The 22,641-nt window shown below is 50.3% G+C and overlaps 1 protein-coding gene across 1 annotated transcript; it reads right to left on the bottom strand.

The window, feature by feature from the left end:
* Positions 1 to 5,275: 5,275 nt before the first annotated feature.
* On the bottom strand, positions 5,276 to 21,417 carry ELF4 (E74 like ETS transcription factor 4; the record flags this gene model as incomplete). Its single annotated transcript, XM_080719321.1, has 8 exons — positions 5,276 to 6,080; positions 7,278 to 7,646; positions 8,226 to 8,418; positions 8,517 to 8,600; positions 9,784 to 9,975; positions 11,325 to 11,417; positions 11,773 to 11,944; positions 21,346 to 21,417. The coding sequence occupies 8 exons, from the start codon at positions 21,415 to 21,417 to the stop codon at positions 5,276 to 5,278; spliced, it is 1,980 nt and encodes a 659-aa protein (XP_080575447.1).
* Between the last annotated feature and the right edge of the window lie 1,224 nt (positions 21,418 to 22,641).

Genomic DNA, 22,641 nt, shown 5'->3' with positions numbered 1-22,641 from the left:
AGAGTTGTAAACCACAAGGCTTTGGGGACCCCCCCCCACCTCAGTGGTGGGGATTAAACGCAGTGGCATTCTTCGTCAGAGCTATGCCCCTAGTCCTTTTTTTTAATTCTTTATTTTTATTTGAAACGGTCTAAGTCGCAGATGGTCTCACTACGTAGCTGAGGCTGGCCGGGAACCCGTGATCCTCCCGTCTTAGTCCCCCAAGTACCGGGATTAATAAGCGTGGGCCACCACGGCTGACGTCTATGGAGTATTTTGTTGTGTCCCTTCTGGACCTGTTTGAGAATGTGGGATCGGCCCGCAAGGGTCCAGAAACGCTACCCGGGGGAGGTGTGAAGAGAAGCGCTTGAGTCTACTGGCGCCAAAGGGCGGCCAGGGGTCGTGTTCGAGGGTCGCTGGTGCAGCGTCGGCCCGACTCTGCGCCAGCGCTCCAGGAGCGCGGGCTCGAGCCGCGGGCCGCCGGGGCACTCCACTGGCAAACGATGTCACAGGCGCCCGGATCCTTCTCCGATTTCAAGGTAGAAAGCGTCAGTGTAGCTAAACGCGGACCACTCACTCCAGCGCCCCGGGGCGGCCGGCGCAGGACGCCGCAGAGCTGTGCGCTCACCTGCCAGGCGGCGGGGTTGGGGGAGGAGGAAGGGGCGGGGCTAGAACAGGACTGGCCAATGGGGAGGAGACATTCAATAGAATGCTAAATTTCCCCTGGAAAGTGGAGGTGGGGACGCCGAGGAGAAAATTAGCAGTTCCCGAGCCATGGAGGTCGTCGGGGAGGCGAGGCTGGAGCTGCCCAGGGACAGTTCAGGGTGAGGGGGCACGGCCCAGCGACGGGAAGACGCTAGCTGGAGCCTCTCTAGGAGCCGCAGGCCCCGCCCTGGCTGCTGCTCCAGCTGGGCGGCCCGCCCGCCCTCGCCGGCTCCACAGCGCCACCTTCTGGACACTGGCCTCCACGTCCGGGCGCTTGGGCCCTGGCTCAGCGAGGCTGTGCAGTCCTGGAGAGTTCACCTACCACAGACCCAGAGGCGACTGCCTTTTAAGCACGTGATGGGAGCCGGGTGTGGTGGCGCCTGCTTGTAATCCCAGCTTTCGGGATCGCAGTTCGCGGACAGCCTCAGCTACCTAGGCCCTCCGCAACTTAGTGAGACCCTGTTTCAAATTTAAAAGAATAAAAAATAGGGCAGGGGTGTAGCTCGGAGGTTGAATGCCCTGGGTTCCATCCCCAGACCCGCAAAAATATAAATAAATAAATAAATAAATATGTGATGGGGTCAGAACTCAAGAAGTTCTTGTCCCGCCTTACCCACTGGGGCTGACATTTCCACCACTTAGCCCCACCCAGGGACTAGGAAATAGTGGCGATACAGTGGCAAAGTGTAGGAAGAAGTTCAGAAGTCACCAGTAGCACCTGGTGACGGAAAGGCCTAGCTGAAAACAGCCCTGGGCTCCCGTAGACCCTGTTGTCTAAGGATAGGTGTAGATGTGGGCAAAGGCAGTACCTGCCTGCGGTGTTATATGAGGGCTCAGCCAACCATGATGGCTGTATGGATTCTCCTCTCTCCTCTTACCTGCCATAGTATAGGGCTGAGGTCACCATAATTGGAACCAGGACTCATTCATCCTTTGAATAAACATTTATTGAGCACCTACTGTGTGCCAGGCACTGTGCTAGGCGCTGGGGATACAGCAGTGACTAACACACAGTTCCTGTCCTTGAGGAGCTCACAGTCTATTGGAGGAGAACATACATAAACAAATAATTCAGGAACTACAATGTGCTATGTGCTACTAAGAGGTATACACAGAGTGCTGTGGGAGCCTCTATGACACATGGGCCGCTGAGAGGCCAGAGTCACTGCTGGACTCCTGCCTCCATTAAAGCATCAGCAAAGGCAGAGATGCTGTTGCCCCTGGGACTGTATCCTGGGGCTGGAGCTCTTCTCTAGCCTGCTCCCACGCTCCCATAACTAGATCAGCACAGGTTAGTTTATCAGATTAGCTAGTTTAACACTTTGAGTAGGAAAGAAACTGGACAGGGAAGTTTCTTTAGGGGGCAGAGGGTTTCAAAGTAGTAACAAATCTTGGGTGCTAACATGGGGTAGAGGTGGGGGGGTTCATGAGGGTACTGAGCCAGGGAGAGCAGGCCCTGGGCAGTGGAGCGCCTGAGGTGAGTGCCCGTGCAGAGCGGGAGGTCAGAGGCCACCTACCTCAAAGCTAGGTCCCCATTTCCCACCAGCTCAACCGGTAACCATTCATTGATGCTTATCTGCTTCGCAGTGTACCCTGTTCTATGGGTGATACAGTCCCCCCCGACTACCTCGGTCCCTCAGGAAATTCACTGACTGAGGAGCCTAAAAAGGTACAGGTTATTGAAGGCTTAAGTAACAGTTTGTGATTATAGAGGTCACAGGCTGTTTTAACTGCCCAACAGGTAGCAATTGCAAATGACTTTAAAGAACTCACAGACAGGCTGGTCTGGGAAAGGCAACTTCTACGAACTGAGTCTTGAAGACAGAACACAATTTTGTTGATACTAGGGGGGAGACAAGAACGTTCGGGTTGAGCAGAACCTAAGTGAAGGAAGAGCGCAGAGGTGAGAAGTTCTGAATGGGGTCCAGTTGAAAGACCAACGAATCCACCAGTGTGGAGCAGTGCGCTGGGGCGGGGGGGGGGGGGAGAGCAACACCGGTCGGCTGGGAAAGTTAGACAGGACCGGCGGTGAAAGGCTAAAAGACTCCTGCAGTTAAGGCTCTGAGCTCTCCAAGTGCCCCTCCAGCCTCCCTGCAGGACCCTCAGGTTGTCTCATGATCCAGCAACTAAAAGGTTAATGCCAGACCTCTAGAAAGGATCCAGGAAGTAATTTGAGTATCTCCCCTACCTGTGGCCCTGGAGGAGTCACTGGAGGTTTTTGAACAGAGGAAAGATAGGCCTGGTATCCAGATGGACCAGAGGTGGTGACACAGGTCACCTGGGCAGTGACGCGGGGTGGGGCAAGCTCTGGGTCCAAGGAGCCAGGCGGAAGCTCCGGAAATGTGGAAGGCAGGCCAAATTCGAGGCATCGTAACCACATTGGGGAGGAGACAGAGGAACGTAAAGACAGCCGTCAGAGAGCTCCGAAAGTTTAAGGTTAGGAGACCAGGAAAATGGCGGCATCAATAACAGCAATAGGTGAGTCCTGATAGCCCTTTGTTTGTTTAGTGTATGCCCTTGTGTAAATTTCAAAAAACAATGGTGGCCCTTTTTCAAGATGCTTACTGCCAACCACCAGGAAATTGTCATAATAAGCCGATTTTATTAGAAAAAGGTACCTCAATACCATATTTGGTTCTTGCTCAGGGAAGGAGTAGAGAAGTAGTGAGTGGGAGAGAATCATGATCAGAAAAAGAGAAGCAAGGCCGGGCGTGCGCGCTTGTCATCCCCGCGCTTGGGAGGCGGAGACAGGAGGATCGCGCGGGTTCGAAGCCAGCCTCAGCTACTTAGAGAGGCTCTCAGCAACCTAGTGAGACCCTGTTTCCAAATAAAATATAAAATAGGTCTGGGAGTATAGCCCGGAGGTAGAAAGCTCCTGGGTTCCACCCCCAGTCCCACCAAAAAAAAAAAAAAAAAAGAAAAAGAAAAGAGAGAAGCAGCAGTCAGGGGAGGTAGTTAGGTCAAGTGGGTGGTTTTGAGCCAAGGATGTAGCAAAGGACCTTAGGCACTGATTCACATTAACCAAATTCACCAGAGAATAGAGTTGCTTCTGAGCCCGACATGACTTAGCTTTGCCCTCGGAGTTGGCAGGAGAGAAGCACGAAGCAAATTCAAAGAGGAAAGAAGGGAGGGCACCTGGGCCCTCAGCTGAGGGCTTAAGAGAGAGCAGGTTGCCGGGTGGTGGCGCACACCTGTAATCCCAGTAGTGAGATAGAAGGCTGAGATAGGAGGACCACGGGTTCAAGGCCAGCATGTGGTAACTTGGCGAGACCCTGTTTCAAAATGAAAAAACTTTTAAAGGGCTGGGGGTGGAGCTCAGAGGTAGAACATCCCTTATCCTGGGGTTCAATCTCCAGTATCACAAAAAAGAGAACAGGTTGACCTTCCCTCAGAAGGAGAAAGAGAGAGCAAGGAGCCATGTAGTGACAGGAAAGGCACACTTGGAACTCATGCCTGCTGGGGCCCGTCTTCTTGGTGAAGAAGGAACTGGGGTTAGGTGCAGAGGTTGGAGATGAGGAGTAGCGCCCCCCCAAGGAAGGTCTGCAGCAGCCATCTTGGGAATGGGCTAGCACACCTCCCTGGGGGAACGGGCAGGATGGGCGTGCATGGAGGCAGACCCCAGCTAGGTTGCCACCTGCCCAACCAGTCCCAGTAATGCCCGACAGCTGGACAATCTCAGGGGCAAAAAAGTATGGCAGAAGGAACCAAGGACAGGCCCACAGGGTACTGTGCCAGTGTAGGGGTGGCATCATACACACAGCCCACTCAGCCCTAACCCAAGGCTCTGGCTGGGCCTGACTCTACAGGAGTGCTTCGCCTCTCAAGCCTTTAGCAAAGTACTGTAGGACAGCCAAGTTTCCATGGTGGTGAGCATGACAGACAACGAGGCAAACTCCAAGAAGAGGACCTTGGTCTCGGCTGTGGGGTTGTATCTAGGTTGAACTCTTTCCTTTCCTTAGCAGTGTGTCTTCAAACACATGCACCCACTGAAATTTTTCCACCGGACCTGTTCCAGCTCTGATGACATCTCTCCAGATTTGGAGGGCTCCAACCTATATTCCACAATCTCAGAGCAACCGAATCTTGGCTTGTATAAAAGATGCTTTCTCTTAAAGAACACCCCAACTCGTGAACCAAAGACAAGACCTCACGGCTACACCCCCATTCTCCCCAGAGAATCAAAGATACAGACCCACAAGTACACACAAATACAGAGATATTCACATATGGGATAGTAAATTCCCTGTGGAGGGAATAAAGATGGTGAGATGCAGTCAGCCCGGACATTCCTCACAAAGCTCCTGCTCCAGCCCTGACCATAAGCTTCTCCCTGGCTCAGGAGGGTTTCCCTCAATCACCAAGTCAGCCCATTATCCTGTCAAGAGCATATCCCCTAGTGCTCCTGAAGGCCATGGTCTGATGCCAGGGATGCTCAATCTGGACATAGTTTGGCTAGAGCGATGCCAGGCAGGGCTGGTGGACTAGGGGTCGAGTGTACTGAATCTCACTGAAATGTAAGGGCAAGTGCGCTGCTTAAGTCAGCCTGTGTGACAACGCTGCTCAGCTTTGCCCAGTGGGTCCCACTTCTGGTTTATATGTCATGAGGCTCCATCTTAATGAGGGAGGCGGGGTTGAATGGGGCGAAGGGAGTTGGGGATGGGGATCTGCTCAGCAGGTTCTCAGATGTGGTCATACTAGGCTCTGCCATGAACAGGGACCCTGAGGCTGAGGAGAGCTCAAGTTCAGCCACCGGGGTCAGCCCAACAGTGGGGCAGCTGGGGGGAGAGAAAGTCTGGTTCTCCGAAAGGCTCGAATTATGGGAACCCCTGGAATCCACCGGGGTTGGGAGTGGCTGAAGGTGAGCCTGATCTCTCAGGAGGCCCCTCAGGGTCCCTTCAGGAACCAGCAGCCCCTCCATGGGGGCCCCAGTCACCATGCCCTGCACATACGAGGAGGACCTCAGTGGACTCTCCTGGACCCTAGGGGCTGCTGCGGTGTTAGAAGTCCTGATGAAAGCTGCAAGGACAGTTCCAGGGGACTGAGGGCTGGGCCCTGCTGCTCCAGCACCTGTAACTGAGGGTGGTGCTGGGTTGGCTGGACAGCTGGCCCCAGCCAGAAATTGGGGGAGGCCACTAAGAATCAGCGGGGACCCGGGTGCTGCCACCTGGTTCTCTGGGAAGCCGGCGTTCAGGGGGAAGGAGGTCTGCAGAGTGAAGGTATCCTTGAAGGTCGTCGATGCAGGCGGGACGCTCTGGAGAAGCAGCTGAGTGGAAGCAGTAGTACTGGCGGGGGGCCCGTTGCTCAGCATCGTGGTCAACGGGATGGTCTGCAGGGTCACAGCGGAACCCGACCCGACGGAGGCCACTCCTAGGTGCATGTTGCGGGGCACTGGAGTACTGAGAAGAAACAGAAAAGAGTTCCTTTAAAGTAAGAGGCGCCCCCAACTGGCCAGGAAGGAGAACACAAGAGGAACAGAGCTGCAGGCATTTTCAGTATTCGTTGCTCCAATAATGCACATTTATTGAGCCCCGAATATAGGTCAGAGATCATTCTAAGTGACTGACGTGTGGCATTTCCCTCAAGCCTGAAAACAGTCTGTGAGAGGAATTGCAATGTTCTGATTTGACAGCTTGAGGAAACTGAGGCACGGAGAGGTTATGGAACTTTGACAACATAGCCGGCAAGCAGTAGAACAGAAATTGGATCTAGAACCTGTGATCCCAAAGCTTGTGTCCCACCCCATTCTACTTCACTACCTCCCGACCTCGAAAGAGCATCCCCAGGACCCAGACCAGAAGAGCTGGAAGGGCAAACCAAGTCCAGCGTTTTCAGAAAAGACTGGGGGCTCCTCAGCGTGGAAGAAAACTCGTGAGGGACTTCGGGAAGAGGTGGTGGCTTCAAAGTAGACAGGTTATATCTGCCACATTCTCTGTCGGGGCATGCAGGAGGCTTAGCAGGATGGGCCTAGATGCAGAGGCCCCGGTTCAACTCGGGGCACACTCCAGCGTAACAAGAATAGCCTGTGCTGGCAGTAGAAGCTAGTTTTATTTTTTTAATTAATTAATTCTTTTTTGGTGGTACTGGGAGTGAAACCCAGAGGCTTTCTACCTCCAGGCTATTCTCCCAGACCTATTTTTATATTTTATTTGGAAACAGGGTCTCACTAAGTTGCTGAGAGCCTCACTAAGTAGCTGAGGCTAGCTTCAAACCTGTACGAGCCTCCTGTCTCAGCCTCCAAAGTGGGGGGATTACAAGCGTGCGCCACCATGCCCGGCCTATTTTATTTATTAGGAAATAGGGTCTCACTAAGTAGCTGAGGCTGGCTTCGAACCTGTGCAATCCTCCTTTCTCACCCTCCCAAGCGCGGGGATTACAAGTGTGCGCCACCATACCCGGCTCGAGTGCTAGTTTTAGATGGGTTACTTTGGTGTGTGATTTCAAGGAAGTTGACCCTCCTCTCTTGACTGACAACTGCCCCACTGGCACGACTAGGGTTTCACAAGTCTGGAGACACGGCAGAGCTTCGCCAAAGCTTGAAAACTGACCCCAACACAAGGAATTTATGGGAAGACTTATTGCTTGAGAGCCCTTACCTCACTCTTTTGGAGAGCTTGGCCTGCCTCTCAGGTGGGGAGACAAGCATGGTGGAGGTAGTAGGGATCTCCTCATCCAAACATAGTCCCAATTCCAGACTTGCAGATGGCTGTAGGCCTACATGCTGGACCTTTGGCTTCTCCCAGGAAGGGCCGCCCTTGCTGTAGGGGGCAGCTCTGGCAGAGACCCTGGAGCTGGCTCTCCGGGGGTTGCTGGTGGAGGACGAGGAGGCCTGTGGGGGTGCTGCTGGGGCCTCACTGCTCTCATCCTCATCTTCGATCACCACCAGGTCTTTGGGCATCTCCTTAAATTGGTACACCAGCCTCTGTCCCTCCACTTTGGCTAGGATGCCTCTTTGGTAGTAATACCTGAGGGACAAGGGACAGGGAGCAGGGAGTTAGCCTGGAGGCCTTTCCTCTCTGTGAGGTTGGAGCTGGCGGGGTGAGGTGGGGCCTGAAGGGAAAGGGAAAGGATAGAGCCAACCCTTACATGCTGAAGGCTTTTATGACATTTCTGAGATAACCGCCTCCCCACCCCTAGGCTGTATAAAAAGGATGTTCCAGTGTCCAGCCCATTCTGCTTCAGGGCTGAGGGTGCATGGTGAATGAAAGATTCATGGATTTCAGGCACGGGTGGCAGGGGGTTCAACACTCTGGGGCAACGCCCACAGCCATCTCCATGAGTCTCTGGCTTGCAGAATGGGAAGAAAGCTCTTTTTGGAGGGGAAATGCATTTTGGACTAAAATGCTCTCCCAGGACAGAGGTGAAAGAGGAAGATGGTTTCTCCTCCTGGGGCAAGCAAATGAACATTAGGAGACATAGTTCCTTTTAATAGAGTGATTAGGCCTCCATCGAAGCTGGAGAGACACCTGAGCCAATCCTGAGACAACGCCAGAAGGGCTTGGCCACTCCCTGCAAGGCAGGGTGCAGGTCCCTGCACCTCCTACCTGAGCGCCCGTCCCATGGTCTCATAGTTCATGTCAGGCTTGTTTTTCTGCTTCCCCCACAGCTTGGACACGGCCTTGGAGTCCACCAGCTTGAAGATGCCTTTCTCCCGCTGGGTCCACTTGATATACTTGGGGCAAGTGTTACGGTCTTGCAGAAGTGCCAGGAGGAATTCCCACAGATAGATGTTGCTGCCTGCAGTGGTCGGGGGGAATGGTGGTGGGTGGTGAGGAGTGCCCTTAGCAGCAGGTTAAGGGGCATGCCCTCCCATCTCACCTGACTCCCAGCCATACCTTTGCCATCCTTTGATTTCCTCCGGATGGGGATGCTAGGGGCAGTGACAGGTGAGGTACTTCGGTTGCCCTTTGTCTTCCGGACTGAAGGAAAAGTGGGAGAGGAAGGTGAGGCTGAGGCTGTGGGAGAGCTGGCCAAGTTGGGTATGACAGGGCTGACTAGGGGAGCTGATCACCCAGGCTGCAGGCTGAGTACTCGCTGCAGCTGCAACCTGAGGATGTTATCTGCACCCTGACTCAGGCCTCCAACGTAACTCTGCAACAAGGCGATGGTGTGGGGAATGTAATGCTTGCAAATGAGGCTCTCCTGTAAGAACAGAATCGGCCTGACCTGAGTTTTCAAATGGAGAGACAGCCCAAATGTACCACTGTTGTACAGGTCAGTGTGGTGCTGAGGTTTTGGTTGCCACTCTGATAAGGCAGTATCAACCTGCCATCGCCTGAGTAAATTAATAACACTGGAGCTTGGGAAGGCCCAAAGTCCTCTCTTGTATATGGCCTGGGATTCATAAGGTCCGCAGAAAGGAGATAAGAGCACCGCATGACTCATTTTTTTATGTGTGGTACTAGAGATTGAACCTAGGTGCGTTCTACCTCTGCGCTACACTCCCAGCCGTGTGTGTGTGTGTGTGTGTGTGTGTGTGTGTGTGTGTGTGTGTATTGAACCCAGGGGAATTCTACCTCAGAGCTACACCCCTGGACTGATTTTATTTTTTATTTGGAAACAGGGTCTCACTAAGTTGCTGAGACTGGCTTTGAAACTGTGATTCTCTTGTCTTAGCCTCCCAAGTACTGGGATTATAAGCATATGCCACCATGCCTGGCTCAGCCCTTTTTCTTTTCTTTTATTCTATTTTAAGACAGAATTTTGCTAAGTTGCCCAGGTTGGTCTCAAACTTGTGATCCTCCTGTCTCAGCCTCCCAAGTACTGGGATTACAGGTGTGTACCACCCACTGTGCCTGGTATGACTCATTTTTTTTATGGACAGAGGTCCCAAAGGTCCAGGGACTGGCCAGAAATCCAGGCCTGGTTTCCAATCTCCTGGCCTGGGATTCGACCCATTGGGCTGGTTGGCATTTCTGCAGGAGTTCCCATAGGCTTGGCAGACAGGAGCAGCATGGGAAATGTCAGGCTTCAGAAAGGCCAGCCAATGAGATCGGATTCTAAACAAGGGAGGCCTCTGGGTCCATCCCAGCCAGACCAGAGAGTGTCTGTGAGCCGCAGCCCATTCAGCTCTTAGGGTCTCCCTGCCCCATCCCTCCTTACTTCTCTTCTTTGATTTCCCAGTCTTTTTAGCACTTTCCTCCCTGAGAACTCCCTCTTCCAGAGAATGTTCCTCCTGGTCACCAGTGTCACCAGCCCTACTCAGGGCACTGGGTTCAGAGGCAGGAGCCATGTAGTTGGGCAGAGTGACAACTGCAGATGAGTCCAAGTCTGAAAGCATTCCGGAGGTGTTGACTGCAAGAAGAAAGGTCTGAGTTAGGTGGGGCCCGGTGTAGGCAGCTGGGAAGGACAGGTGTGCTGGCCCCATAACCCCAGACACAGGATACATCTGAGAAGACATCTTAGTGGTGTCATATCACGAGAGGAAGAAACATCTGCAGAGGTGTGAGCATGAGCTGGCTCAAATCACAGCACTACATATATAGTACTACTGGTAGGGGGAAAGTTTCAGGCAGCATCCAGGGTAATGGGCCACCTTGACTGAGTCACATACTCATTTGACAACTTGGAGGGGCTTTCAAATCACTGAGCTCAATCTCTCTGTTTTCCAGACAAGGAAATTGAGACAGACCCAGAGAAGGCAAGTCTCGTGCCCAAAGGTCATACATTGAGGTGCTGCCTGATACGTGTAGGCTTTCAGTAAAAATTTTTTTTGTGGTACTAGGGATTGAACCCAGAGGCATTCTACCTCTGAGATATGCCCCCAGCCCTATTTTTTTATTCTTTACTTTGAAACAGGGTCTCACTAAGTTGTAGAGGGCTTCACTAAGTAGCTGAGGCTGGCGATAAACCTCCTGTCTCAGCTTCTCAAGTACTGGTATTAAAAGCATGTGCCACCATGCCTGGCTAGCATGAAGGTTCTTAATACAGCTGAACTGCACAGTTAAAATGATTTAAGTTGGAGCGGGGCATGGTGGCGCATGCTTGTAATCCCAGCATTCGGGAGGCTGAGACCTGAGGATCACGGTGAGGCCCTTTACAACTCGGTGAGACCCTGTTTCAAAATAAAGAATAAAAAATTAGGACTGGGAGTGTAGCTCAGAGGTAGAATGCCCCTGGGTTTCATTCCCAGTGCCACAAAAAATAATTTAAAATGATTAAGTTGGTATATTTTAGATGATCTGTATTTTTTTTTTTTTTTTTTGGTGGTGGTACTGGGCTTTCTACCTCCGGGCTATACTCCCAGACCTTTTTAAAATATTTTATTTGGAAACAGGGTCTCACTAAGTTGCTGAGAGCCTCACTAAGTAGCTGAGGCTGGCTTCGAACCTATGCGATCCTCCTGTCTCAGCCTCCCAAGCGCGGGGATTACATGCGTGCGCCACCACGCCCGGCTAGATGATCTGTATTTTACCACAATTTAAAGGGAACTGTTTTTTGTTGTTGTTGTTTTGTTCTTTGGCACTGGGAATTAAACTCAGGGGTGTTCTACCTCCAAGCTATACCCCAGGTCTTTTATCGTTCATTTTGAAACAGGGTCTCACTAAGCTGCTGAGGCTGGTCTTGAACTGAACCTGTGATCCTCCTGTCTCAGCCTTCCAAGTGCCTGACTAAGGGAATTGTTTTGTTGGGTCCAAACTTACAGATCTGCTTCTCATCCAGGATGTTGCTGGGAGAGTCCGCATCGAGTAAGACCTCAGTGGTTGACAAGTTGTGTGAGGTGGCCTCATTGTCATCTGGTTCCAGACAGGTTCCAGGCAGGTTCCATGCGGGGGAGAGAAGAGTTCCCTCAGGACACACGGCAATAATCAGGCCCAGCCCAAGCCAATGGATTAGTGAGTAGAGGAGCCATGGCGAGCCTACTGGATAGCTGGGAAGAAATGGTGCACCTCCCCGCCCTGTTCCCACCCCTGTTTGTCCCACCTCATCTGCAGAGCTCCAGAATGTGCCAGGGTGCTTCCTGCTCTATGTATGAAGTGGTACCACCTTTGGTTGGAGGCCTCACCCCTTCTGCCATTGTGGGATGTTGTTTCCTAAAGACACAACCCCTTTCTCCACCATGCCTATAACCTGCCCAGAAAGCAAACAGACCTGTCAGCAAAAAACTGCCCTCCACGATCTGATCCTGTGCCGTGCACAAAGTCCCGTCTGTTACGATGCCATTGTGACTGTCTTCCAGTTCCAGTCCTGAGTACAGATGCAGTAATTCGGGGTAGGGTACTTGCTCCACGATCACAGCTGGGAACACCGAGGGGTCTTCTAGCTATGGAGAAGACAGAGATCTGGTTCAAGGCCTACTCAACCCTTCCTGGAAGGCTTTCCTACTGGATGGTGGCCCTTTGTGCAGTTCCAAATTCTTGGAGCCCTCAGGGGCACAGGACGACATTGCTTTGGGTCCAGCCTCAGTAGGTGATGCTTTTGATGAGTTTTTGATTAATAGATATGGTTTAGCTCGGTGCCACCTTCAATCAGCCAAGGATACACCTTTTATTTAGTTTTTAATTTTACTGGGGATTGAACCCAGGGGGGGCATACCACTGAGCTACACCCCAGCCCTTTTATTTTTTACTTTTTTTGTGTGTGGTACTGGGAATTGAATCCAGGGGCATTCTACCTCCGAGTTACACCCCCATCCCTATTTGTGTGTGTGTGTGTGTGTGAGTGTGTGTGTGTGAGTGTGTGTGTGTGTGTGGTACTGGGGTTCCTGGAAACCCTTCTACCTCCAGGATGTACTCCCAGACCTATTTTTTATATTTTTATTTGGAAACAGGTCTCTTAAGCCAGCATGGCTGGCTTTGAACCTGCGCGATTCTCTGGTCTCTGCCTCCTAAGTGCAGGGATTACAAGCGTGCGCCACCATGCCCGGCTCAGCCGTATTTTTATTTTTATTTTTGGTGGTACTGGGGTTCCTGGAAGCCCTTCTATCTCCAGGATACATTCCCAGACCTATTTTATCTTTTTATTTATTTGGAAACAGGGTCTCATAAGCCAGCGCGGCTGACTACGAACCTGAGAGATCATCCTGTCTCCGCCTCCCAAGCGCGGGGATTACAAGCGTGCGCCACCACGCCGGGCTCAGTCGTATTTTTTATTCTTTATTTTGAAACAGGGTCTCACTAGGTTGCAGAGGGCCTCACTAAGTAGTTGAAGCTAGCCATGAACCTGGGATCCTCCTGTCTCAGCCTCCCAAGTGCTAGGATTACAAGTGTGTGCCACCATGTCCGGCCTCATTCTTTGTTTTGAAACAGAGTCTCACTAAGTTGTGGAGGGCCTCACCAAGTAATTGGGGGCTGGCCATGAACCTTCGATCCTCCTGTCTCAGCCTCCCAAGTACTGGGATTACAAGTGCACGCCACCATGCCTGGCTTTATTTTTTTTACTTTGAAACAGGGTCTTGCTAAGTTTCCCAGGCTGCCTCAAATTTAGGATCCTCCTATCTCAGCTTCCCAAGTACTGGGATTACAGGCATACTGTGCCTGGCAGCAAGTGTTGTGTGTGTGTGTGTGTGTGTGTGTGTGTGCGCGCGCGCACGCATGCGCACGCGCGAGTGTGTGTAGTGTTGTGGTCAATTCCAGGGTCTTGTGCATGCCAAGCATGCACTCTACCACTATGTTATACCCCCAGCCTGGGCAAGCAGTTTTAATTGATTGGGTTAGTCCATAGCCCAGGGTTAGAACTCAAACTATGGCTCCTTCTTAGGCCAGTGGGAAAGGATTCATTGATAGCAAGTGTGAGAGGTGGAATCTGTAGTCAGATGTGGGACTCAGCCTAGAGTCAAGGTTGGAATTCAAATCACAGCCAGAGTTAGGGGCTCAGATATCTTAGGGATCAGTCTGTGCCAATGACATTTGGAATCAAGACAGGACAGAAGCATCATGGAGGGACAAAGGCCAGGGTCCAGTCACTGCCTGGACTGGAGAGAGGGTTTCAAATTCTAGCTTGATTCAGTGGGTACATGGGGACACTGCTTATGTTCAGGAGGAACCCAAGAGGAAGAAAAGCAGATTTTTAAAAATTTTATTTATGTTTTTTTTTTCCATTGGTCTGGGGATGGAACTCAGGGGCATTCGACCTCCTAGCTACACCTCCTGCCCTATTTTTTATTCTTTATTTGGAAACAGGGTCTCACTAAGTTACCGAGGGCCTCACTAAGTAGCTAAGGCTGTCTTTGAACCTGTGTGATCCTCACTAAGTAGTTAAGGCTGGCTTCAAACCACGGTCCTCCTGTCTCAGCCTCCCGAATGCTGCGATTGCAGGCGTGCGCCACCACACCTGGCTAGAAAAGCAGATTTCGGAAAAAGATAAGGGGTACTATATCTAGATATGGTGAGTTTGAGGTACTTTGGGGCCTCACTAAGTAGCAGCCGAGGCTGTCCAAGAATCGCGATCCTCCTGTCTCAGCCTCCCAAATGCTGGGATTACAAGCATGCGCCACCACACCTGGCTATTTTATTATTTTGAAACAGGGTCTTACTAGGTTGCTGAAAGCCTCACTAAGCAGCTGAAGCTGTCCATGAATCTACAATCTTCCTGCCTCAGGCTCCCAAGTACTAGGATTACAAGCATGTGCCACCATGCCTGGCCTATTTTTTAATTCATCATCATCATCATCATCATCATCATCATTGTTATTATTTTGTACTGGAGATTAAACCTAGGGGCATTCTACCTCTGAGCTACACCCCTCACTCTTTTTATTTTTTATTTTGAAACAGGGTCTCAATGAATTGTTGAGGCTGTCCTTGAACCTGCGATCCTCCTGTCTCAGCCTCCCAAGTACTGGGATTATAGGTGTGTACCACCATGCTTGACTTCTGACGCTGGTCTAGAACTTGTGAACCACCCTTCTCAGCCTCTGAATACTAGGATCACAGATGTGCACCATCGTGCCTAGCCTATTTTTAAATGTATCATTTAGCCAGGTGTGGTGGCGCACGCTTGTAATCCCCGCGCTTGGGAGGCGGAGACAGGAGGATCGCGCAGGTTCGAAGCCAGCCGAGCTGGCTTAGGAGACCCTGTTTCCAAATAAAAATAAAATAGGTCTGGGAGTGTAGCCCGGAGTTAGACGGGCTTCCAGGAACCCCAGTATCACCAAAAAATAAATAAATCATTTAGGCCAGATGTAGTGGCGCATGCTTGTAATCCCCGCGCTTGGGAGGCTTCGACAGGAGGATCACGCGGGTTCGAAGCCAGCCTCAGCTACTTAGTGAGGCTCTCAGCAACTTAGTGAGACCCTGTTTCCAAATAAAATATACAATAGGTCTGGGAGTATAGCCCGAAGGTAGAAAGCCCCTGGGTTCCACCCCCAATACCACCAAAAATAAACAACCCAGGAGTATTCTATCTCTGAGCTATTCCTGGCCTCGAACCTGCACTCTACCTGTCTCAGCCTCCCAAATATTAGGATTACAGGTGTGCACCCCTGCTCCTGGACTATTTGTTTATTTCAATACTGGGGGTTGAACCCAGGGTCACTCTACTACTGTACTATATCTTCAGCCCTTTTTGTTTTCTTCCTTTGAGACAGTATCTTACAAGTTGCCTTAAACTTGTGGCCCCCCTACTTCAGACTCCTGAATTACTAGAATCTAGCACTGTTTTTGTTTTGCTTTGTTTTGTTTTGGGTACTGGGGATGGAACCCAAGGGCATTCTACTTCCGAGCTACACCGTGGTCCTATTTTTTAGTCTTTTTATTTTTATTTATGTATGCATGTCTGGGGATGGAACCCAGGGGCATTCAACCTCTGAGCTACACCTCCTGCCCTATTTTTTATTCTTTATTTGGAAACAGGGTCTCGCTTAGTTGCAGAGGGCCTTACTAAGTAGCTGAGGCTGTCCTCTAAGGCGATCCTCCGGTCTCAGCCTCCTGAATGCTGGGATTATAAGCGTGCGCCACAACGCCCAATAACTCTTTTTATTTTTTGGTCTCACTGCCTCCTGAATGCGTGAGCCACCATACCTGGCCTGTTTTGTGTGTGTGTGTGTGTGTGTGTGTGTGTGTGTGTGTGTGTGTTACTAGGAATGAACCCAGAGGCATTCTACCTCTGAACTATGCTCCCATCCCGATATTCTTTCCTTCTCTCTCTCTCTCTCTCTCTCTCTCTCTCTCTCTCTCTCTCTCTTTATTTCTTTCTCTCCAGTACTGGGGGTGGAACCCAGGGATTTTTCTACCTCCAGGCTACACCCCCAGATGTCTCTATTTTATATTTTATTTGGAAACAGGATCTCACTAAGTAGCTGAGGCTGGCTTTGAACCTGTGCGATCCTCCTGTCTCAGCCTCCCAAGCACTGGGATTACAAGTGTGCGCCACTACACCCGGCTCCGATTACATTTCTTATTTGGAAATAGGGTCTTGCTAGGTTGCTGAGAGCCTCACTAAGTTGCTGAGGCTGGCTTCGAGCCTGTGACCCTCTTGTCTCAGCCTCCCAAGGTACTGGGATTACAGTTGTGCCCTACCACGTTTGGCTTTTTTTTTTTTTTTTAACTATGTAGAGAACTGGGGGTATAGTTCAGTGGAAGAGCGCTTGTCTAGCATGCAACAAGGCCTTGGGTTCAATCCCCAGTACCAAAATTAAAATTCTATGTAGAGAAACTTGGATGAGTTCTCTCTCTCTCTCTCTCTCTCTCTCTCTCTCTCTCTCTCTCTCTCTCTCTCTCTCTCTTTCTCTCCTTTCCTCCCTCGAGATTGAACCCAGGAACATATCCATTGCTGAGGCTGAACTCAAACCTGCCATCCTCCTACTTGCTGTGGTCTCCCAAATACTGGGATTATAGGCATGCAAAATTTTTCCATCTTTGTACATTTTTGCATTTAAAATTTTTCTTTCATGGGAATATTACATCTTTCTTCATGAAAAAAAAAAAAGGAATGAGAAGAGAGCCCTCTGTCTAATGTTCTGAGGAATTCAGAAGAGGAAATACTTTACAGAGGCTTTGGGTCTGGCCACCGGGCAGTTACCCTAGCTGGAGAGGTTTCAGGGCAGCGCTGGGGTCCCAGGGCAAGTCACAAAGGACCTCAGGGAGGATGGATCGAGGCAGGCATCTGGTGTAGTGCTAAGGCCACAGTATCTAGAGCTGTGCTAAGGTGACAGCCACTGGCCATGGGTAACTTTTTTTCCCCTGTGGTACTGGGGATTGAAGCCAGGGGTGTTTTACCTCCAAACTATACCCCCAGTCCTATTTAATTGAATTTATCTACTTATTGTGGTGCTGGGGATTTAACCCTGGAACATTCTACCTCCAAGCCAAACCCCTAGCCCTACTTTATTTATTTATTTATTTATTTATTTATTTATTTATTTATTTACTTATTGGTTGTACTGGGGTTCCTGGAAGCCCTTCTACCTCCAGGCTACACTCCCAGACCTATTTTATATATTTTTTTGAAACAGGGTCTCTCTTACGCCAGCGTGGCTGGCTTCGAACCTGCGCGATCCTCCTGTTTCCGCCTCCCAAGCGCGGGGATTACAAGCGTGCGCCACCACGCCCGGCTTGCCCTACTTTATTTTATTTTTGAAACAGGGACTTGCTAAGTTGCCGAGGCTGGCCTGTAGACCTGTGATCCTCTTGTCTCAGACTCTCAAGTACTTAGGCTACAGGCGTATGCCACCCTGCCTGGCTCACTTTATTTGGTATTAGGAAGCAGAGGCTCACTAGGTTGTGGATGGCCTCACTAAGTTGCTGAGGCGGGTCTGCAACCTACGGTCTTCTAGTCTCAGCCTCTCAAGTACCCACGGGCAACCTTAAATCGAAATGGAAATGAAAAGCATGTGTGGTGGTGTACACTTGTAATTTCAGTACTCGAGAGGGTGAAACAGGAGGACCTCAGGTTCTAGGGAAGCCTCAGCAACTAGTGAGACTCTCATCAACCTATTGAGACCCTGTTTCAAATTAAAATAAAATAGGGTAGGGGGTAGAGCTCAGAGGCAGAATGCCCCTGAGTTCAGTCACCAGTGCCACAATAAATAAATAAATAAATACATACATACATACAATTTTATTTATGATTTTTTTTTGGGTGGTACTGGGGTTCATGGAAACCTTTCTACCTCCGGGCTATACTCCCTAACCCATTTTTTATATTTTTATTTGGAAACAGGGTCTCTTAAGCCAGCTCGGCTGGCTTGGAACCAGCGCGATCCTCCTGTCTCCGCCTCCCAAGGGCGGGGATTACAAGAGTGCGCCACCACGCCCGGCAATAAATAAAATTTTAGAAAGATGAAAACTTCAGTTTTTCAACTGCACTAGCCACATTGCAAGTGCTCTGTAGCCACATCATGTGACTACTAGCCTTATAACACAGTATTTCAGAGTATCTCCAGCATTCTCAAAATTCTATTGGATTGTACTGATCTAGAACTTGACTGTATTTGAAACATGTCTCTGGTACTTACTAGCAGTGTGGCCTTGGGAAGGTTACCTAACCTTTATTAGTTTCCTTATTTGTAAAATTGGGGCACTTATGACCCCTGGGGTGGTTTTTAGAGGTACAAGGACCCTGGGTTCCATTCCCAGTACAACCTAAAACAAAACAAAACAAACAAACAAAAAAACCAGAAAGTATAAGCAGAGCTGAAGCCGGGCGTGGTGGCACACACTTGTAATCCCAGCATTTAGGAGGCTGAGACAGGAGGATTGTGGTTCTCGGACAGCCTCAGCTACTTAGCCAGGCCCTTTGCAACTCAGTGAGGCCCTGTTTCAAAATAAAGAATAAAAAATCAGGCTGGGGGTGTACCTCGGAGGTAGAATGCCCCTGAGCTGCCGGGCGGGGTGGCGCACGCTTGTAATCCCCATGCTTGGGAGGTGGAGACAGAAGGATCGCACAGGTTCAAAGCCAGCCTAGATGACTTAAGAGACCCTGTTTCCAAATAAAATAGGTCTGGGAGTGTATCCCGGAGGGAGAAGGGTTCCATCCCCAGAACCACCCAAAAAGAAAGGAAGGAAGGAAGGAAGGAAGGAAGGAAGGAAGGAAGGAAGGAAGGAAGGAAGAAGACGGTATGGGAGAAAGGAACTAAGAAGGTGGTATTCTAAAAGAGGAGGACAGAAAAGAGGGAGGTTTTCATTTCTTCTTGGTACTAGGGATTGAACCCAGGGGCACTGCTATACCTTCAGCCTTTTTTATTTTTGTTATGAAACAGGGTCTCCTGCTAGGTTGCTAAGAATGTCACTATGCTGCTGAGGATGTCCTCAAACCTGTAATCCTCCTGTCATAGCCTCCCAAGTACTGAGATTACAGGTGTGCACCACCATATCTGGCTCAGGAAGGTTTTCTTTAAAGGCTGAGAAGATTTGAAGATGTTCGCAGTAGAGAAAAGGATCTGAAAGGTCTGAAAGATGAGTGAGAGAGAAAGTGATTAATGTTTCTTTTTTTTTTTGGTGGTACTGCAGGTGGAACCCACGGGCTTTTCTACCTCCGGGCTATACTCCCAGACCTATTTTATATTTTGTTTGGAAACAGGGTCTCACTAAGTTGCCGAGAGCCTCACTAAGTAGCTGAGGCTGGCTTCGAACCCGTGCGATCCTCCTGTCTCAGCCTCCCAAGCGCGGGGATTACAAGCGTGCGCCACCACGCCCAGATGATTAATGTTTCTTAAACTTCAGTCTTGAAGAAGTTAGGAGATAAAACATTAATTATGAGGGTAGGAGTTACCCTGAGAAGGAAGCAGGATGCTTCTTTTTCTCAGGACAGTGGGAAGGAAATGAGAATAGGGGATGTTGTAGAAGGGAGGGAAATTGAAGATATCCTTGGCTTTGAGTTTCTCTGGGAATTGGAGGAGAGATTGTTTGCTGAGGGTGGAGGGGTAGGTAGGGAGGGAAGAACAGTCTCTATGAAGAAAAGAAATGTCATTGAGCAGTCTAGTGGTACTAAGAAATCCAGGTAAGGCTAGATTTTTTTTTTTTTGGTACTAGGGATTACACCCAGGAGCATCCTACCTCTGGGCTACACTCCCAGCAATTTTAATTTTTTCACATTTATTTATTTATTTATTTATTTATTTATTTAATTTATTTATTGTGGTACTAAGGATTGAACCCAGGGGCATTCTACCACAGAGCTACATCTCCAGCCCCACTTTTTTATTCTTTATTTTGAAATAGGTTCTCACTAAGTTGCAGAGGGCCTCACTAGGTAGCTGAGGCTGGCCACGAACCTGTGAACCTTCTGTCTCAGCCTTCCAAGTACTGGGATTGCAAGTGTGTGCCACCATGGCCAGCTTATTATTTAGTTATTAATTAATTAATTAATTTATTTATGTGTACTGGGGTCTGAACCCAGAGGGGCATTCTACCTCTGAGCTACACCCCCAGTCCTATTTTTTATTATTTGTTTTGAAACAGGGTCTAAGTCACAGAGGGCCTCACTACTTGCTGAGGCTGTCCTAGAACCTGTGATCCTCCTGTCTCCTCCTCCCAAATACTGGGATTAAAAGCATGTGCCACCAAGCCTGGCTTAATTTTTTTTTTTTTTTTTTTTTTGAAACAGGGTCTCGCTATGTTGCTGAGGCTGGCCTCAAACCTGCGATCCTCCTGTCTCAGTTTCTCAAGCACTGGGATTACAGACGCACACCACCAAGCCCGACTAAAGGTAGATTTATCTTCCCGTCTCATCTGATGAGATTTTATTCCCTTCTTATCTCCTTCCAAGGAGTCAAGGCAAACTAGAGGGTTCAGTAACATTGAGCAATTTGGGATAAGAACCAGAGGATGATATGCGCTCACAGCCCACTAGAGGGCAGCCTCTGGTAGGCCACCAGGGATGGAACAGTTCCCATCCTCACAAGGGTTTAGGATAGAGCATCAGAGTGAGGCTGGGATTCCCTAGAGATAATCCATCCCTGGACAGAGATGGGGAGATGACAGCCAACTAGGGTAGGGGACAGGTCTTGGCCAGGTGACACTGTGGCCAAACGAGAATCTAAACCTAGTTTCCTGATTCCTGCTCTTCCTTTCATACCTGGCTGACTCTCCATTTTGTGCAAAGAGGAAGGTAGTGATGAGTGTGCCAGACACCAGCCAATGTCCCCATCTAAGTGCACAAGAAATATGCCCTCCTCACACCAGGGTAGCACAGGTCTGGAGCACTGGGACCCCGAGTGTCAGGCTCCTATCCTATTTTCCAATTTCCTTCCAGCAAAAGACCCCATTCCTGGTTCATCCTGAACCCTTAGGCTGAGGCTGCAAGGGCAGGTACAGATGAGCCCATCCAACCGAGCTAGAGCCATGAGTCTGAAGACACCGTGGCTTGGAATCCACCCTGCAGTTCCAGCTGGCAGTGGCCTGTCTTACTACACAGTTGTCCGAGTAGCTTCCTGGGACACCCAAGGCAAAGGGAAGTGGCTGAAAATCCACAGGATGGTCAGTGTCCAGCTTGTGCATTCAGCCCCTGTTGCTGACTGATCGACAGTTGGGCTGAATTACTTAGCAGCTGCCCAGCCGGCTTCATGATTGCATGTGCCACATAATGGCATGCAGGCAACTGGCTTCCTAAATGACCAGCCGCTGACTACTGGTCGGCCAGCAGGCCCAGGGTCCTGAATGTAGTAGGTGCTTACTCAGCATTTGCTGACCGGCTAGCCTCTAGCTGGCTGGCTGACTGCCTGCCTGTCTGTGTCCACCTGACTGTCCCCGTTGGCTGACTGTGCTTTATTCTATAGGGCCATACCTGGTGAATATCATCCATTCCGTTGTTTGCAAACTCAAAGACCAGGTCACTGGGCTGCAAAGCAATAGCCATGCTGTCTTCTTTGAGAGTCGACAGCGGGACTCCCTGAGCTCTATGGAGCTGCAGTGGTGTCTCGATGAAGAGATGCTGTTCAGGTAGTTGGGGTCTAGAGGCTCCTGTGAGCCACAGTAATGTAGAGAGCTGGAGTCAGCTCAATCTTATGGCAAGCTCAAGGCTGCATGCTGGGCTGGGCCAACTACAGGAGCCACCTAGGGAGAAGGAGAGAAGGAGGACCATGAGTAAGTCACTTTCCTTGAGCTCTGTTGGCAGGGCAGCTGGTAGACCTGGGGGGTCCTGCCATGCCAAGGTAGGCCACCAGTATAGGGACAGCTGAAAAGGGAGGAAAAGGGGATGGAGAAAAAGGCAGGTAAAGAAGGAAAAAAGAAGTCCACTGAGTTATTTCCAGCGTGAAGTGGCTGAACCTCCACTTCATGAAAATAAATATATCAGGAATCCCTATAACTCCCTTGGCTTGGGGAACCATCATGGGGTAGGTGTGAGAGGACTTGGGGGTGCACAAGGTGGTCTTAGGTTATTTACTTTGGAAGTGGGGGCCAGTTAGCTCTGGGGACAGAGTCTACAGAAGAACTATCTCACTGTGAGGGGCTGTGATGCTAGCATTACGGCCAGTGTGGGCCTGCCCCTGCGCTTGAGACAGGACTCCCAGGAGACAAGAGGACAGATGGGCGGCATGCCTGGCAAGCACACTGGCCAGCATCCCCTGCCCGCTCCGTCTCCACCCATCAGAGGGTGGCCTGGGTGCTGAGTGTGAGTTAGTGTTCTTGGTTCAGCTTTGCTTTTAGTTTCCAGGCTGAGCGGGCACCCCGGGAACTTGCAAGGAGTGGGGGGGAGGGACTGGGATCCTTCCCCATCTTCATGGCCAGCTCAGGCCCCTTTTCCAGGAACTCTTCTTCAGCCACAGCCCACATGCAGCTCTCCTCACCTGAGGATCCCCATGCTCACATGGCTTCACAGTTGCTCCCCTGCCTCCACCTCCCCGACCTCCCTCCAGCTCTACTCCTCCTCCCTTCAAGATTCCAGCGCCTGGGTTTCCAGGTCCCAGTCTTCCGCCCTTCGGGTTCCTTTCCAGTGTGCGATCAGTGTTCATTGTGACAATGTCTGTGGATAGTCTGATTCACCCAGGAACACCCAAAGAATTGGGTTCACACGCCATTCTCAAGTGACACAACCTCATCTCCTTGACATTCCTTAGTGCCAGGGTAGCAAAACCTTATC

Source organism: Muscardinus avellanarius (assembly GCF_963383645.1).
Source record: "Muscardinus avellanarius genome assembly, chromosome: X".
In the NCBI taxonomy this organism is placed as follows: domain Eukaryota; kingdom Metazoa; phylum Chordata; class Mammalia; order Rodentia; family Gliridae; genus Muscardinus; species Muscardinus avellanarius.
Note: the sequence above shows the minus strand (reverse complement) of the source record. Positions and strands in the feature narration are given on the sequence as shown.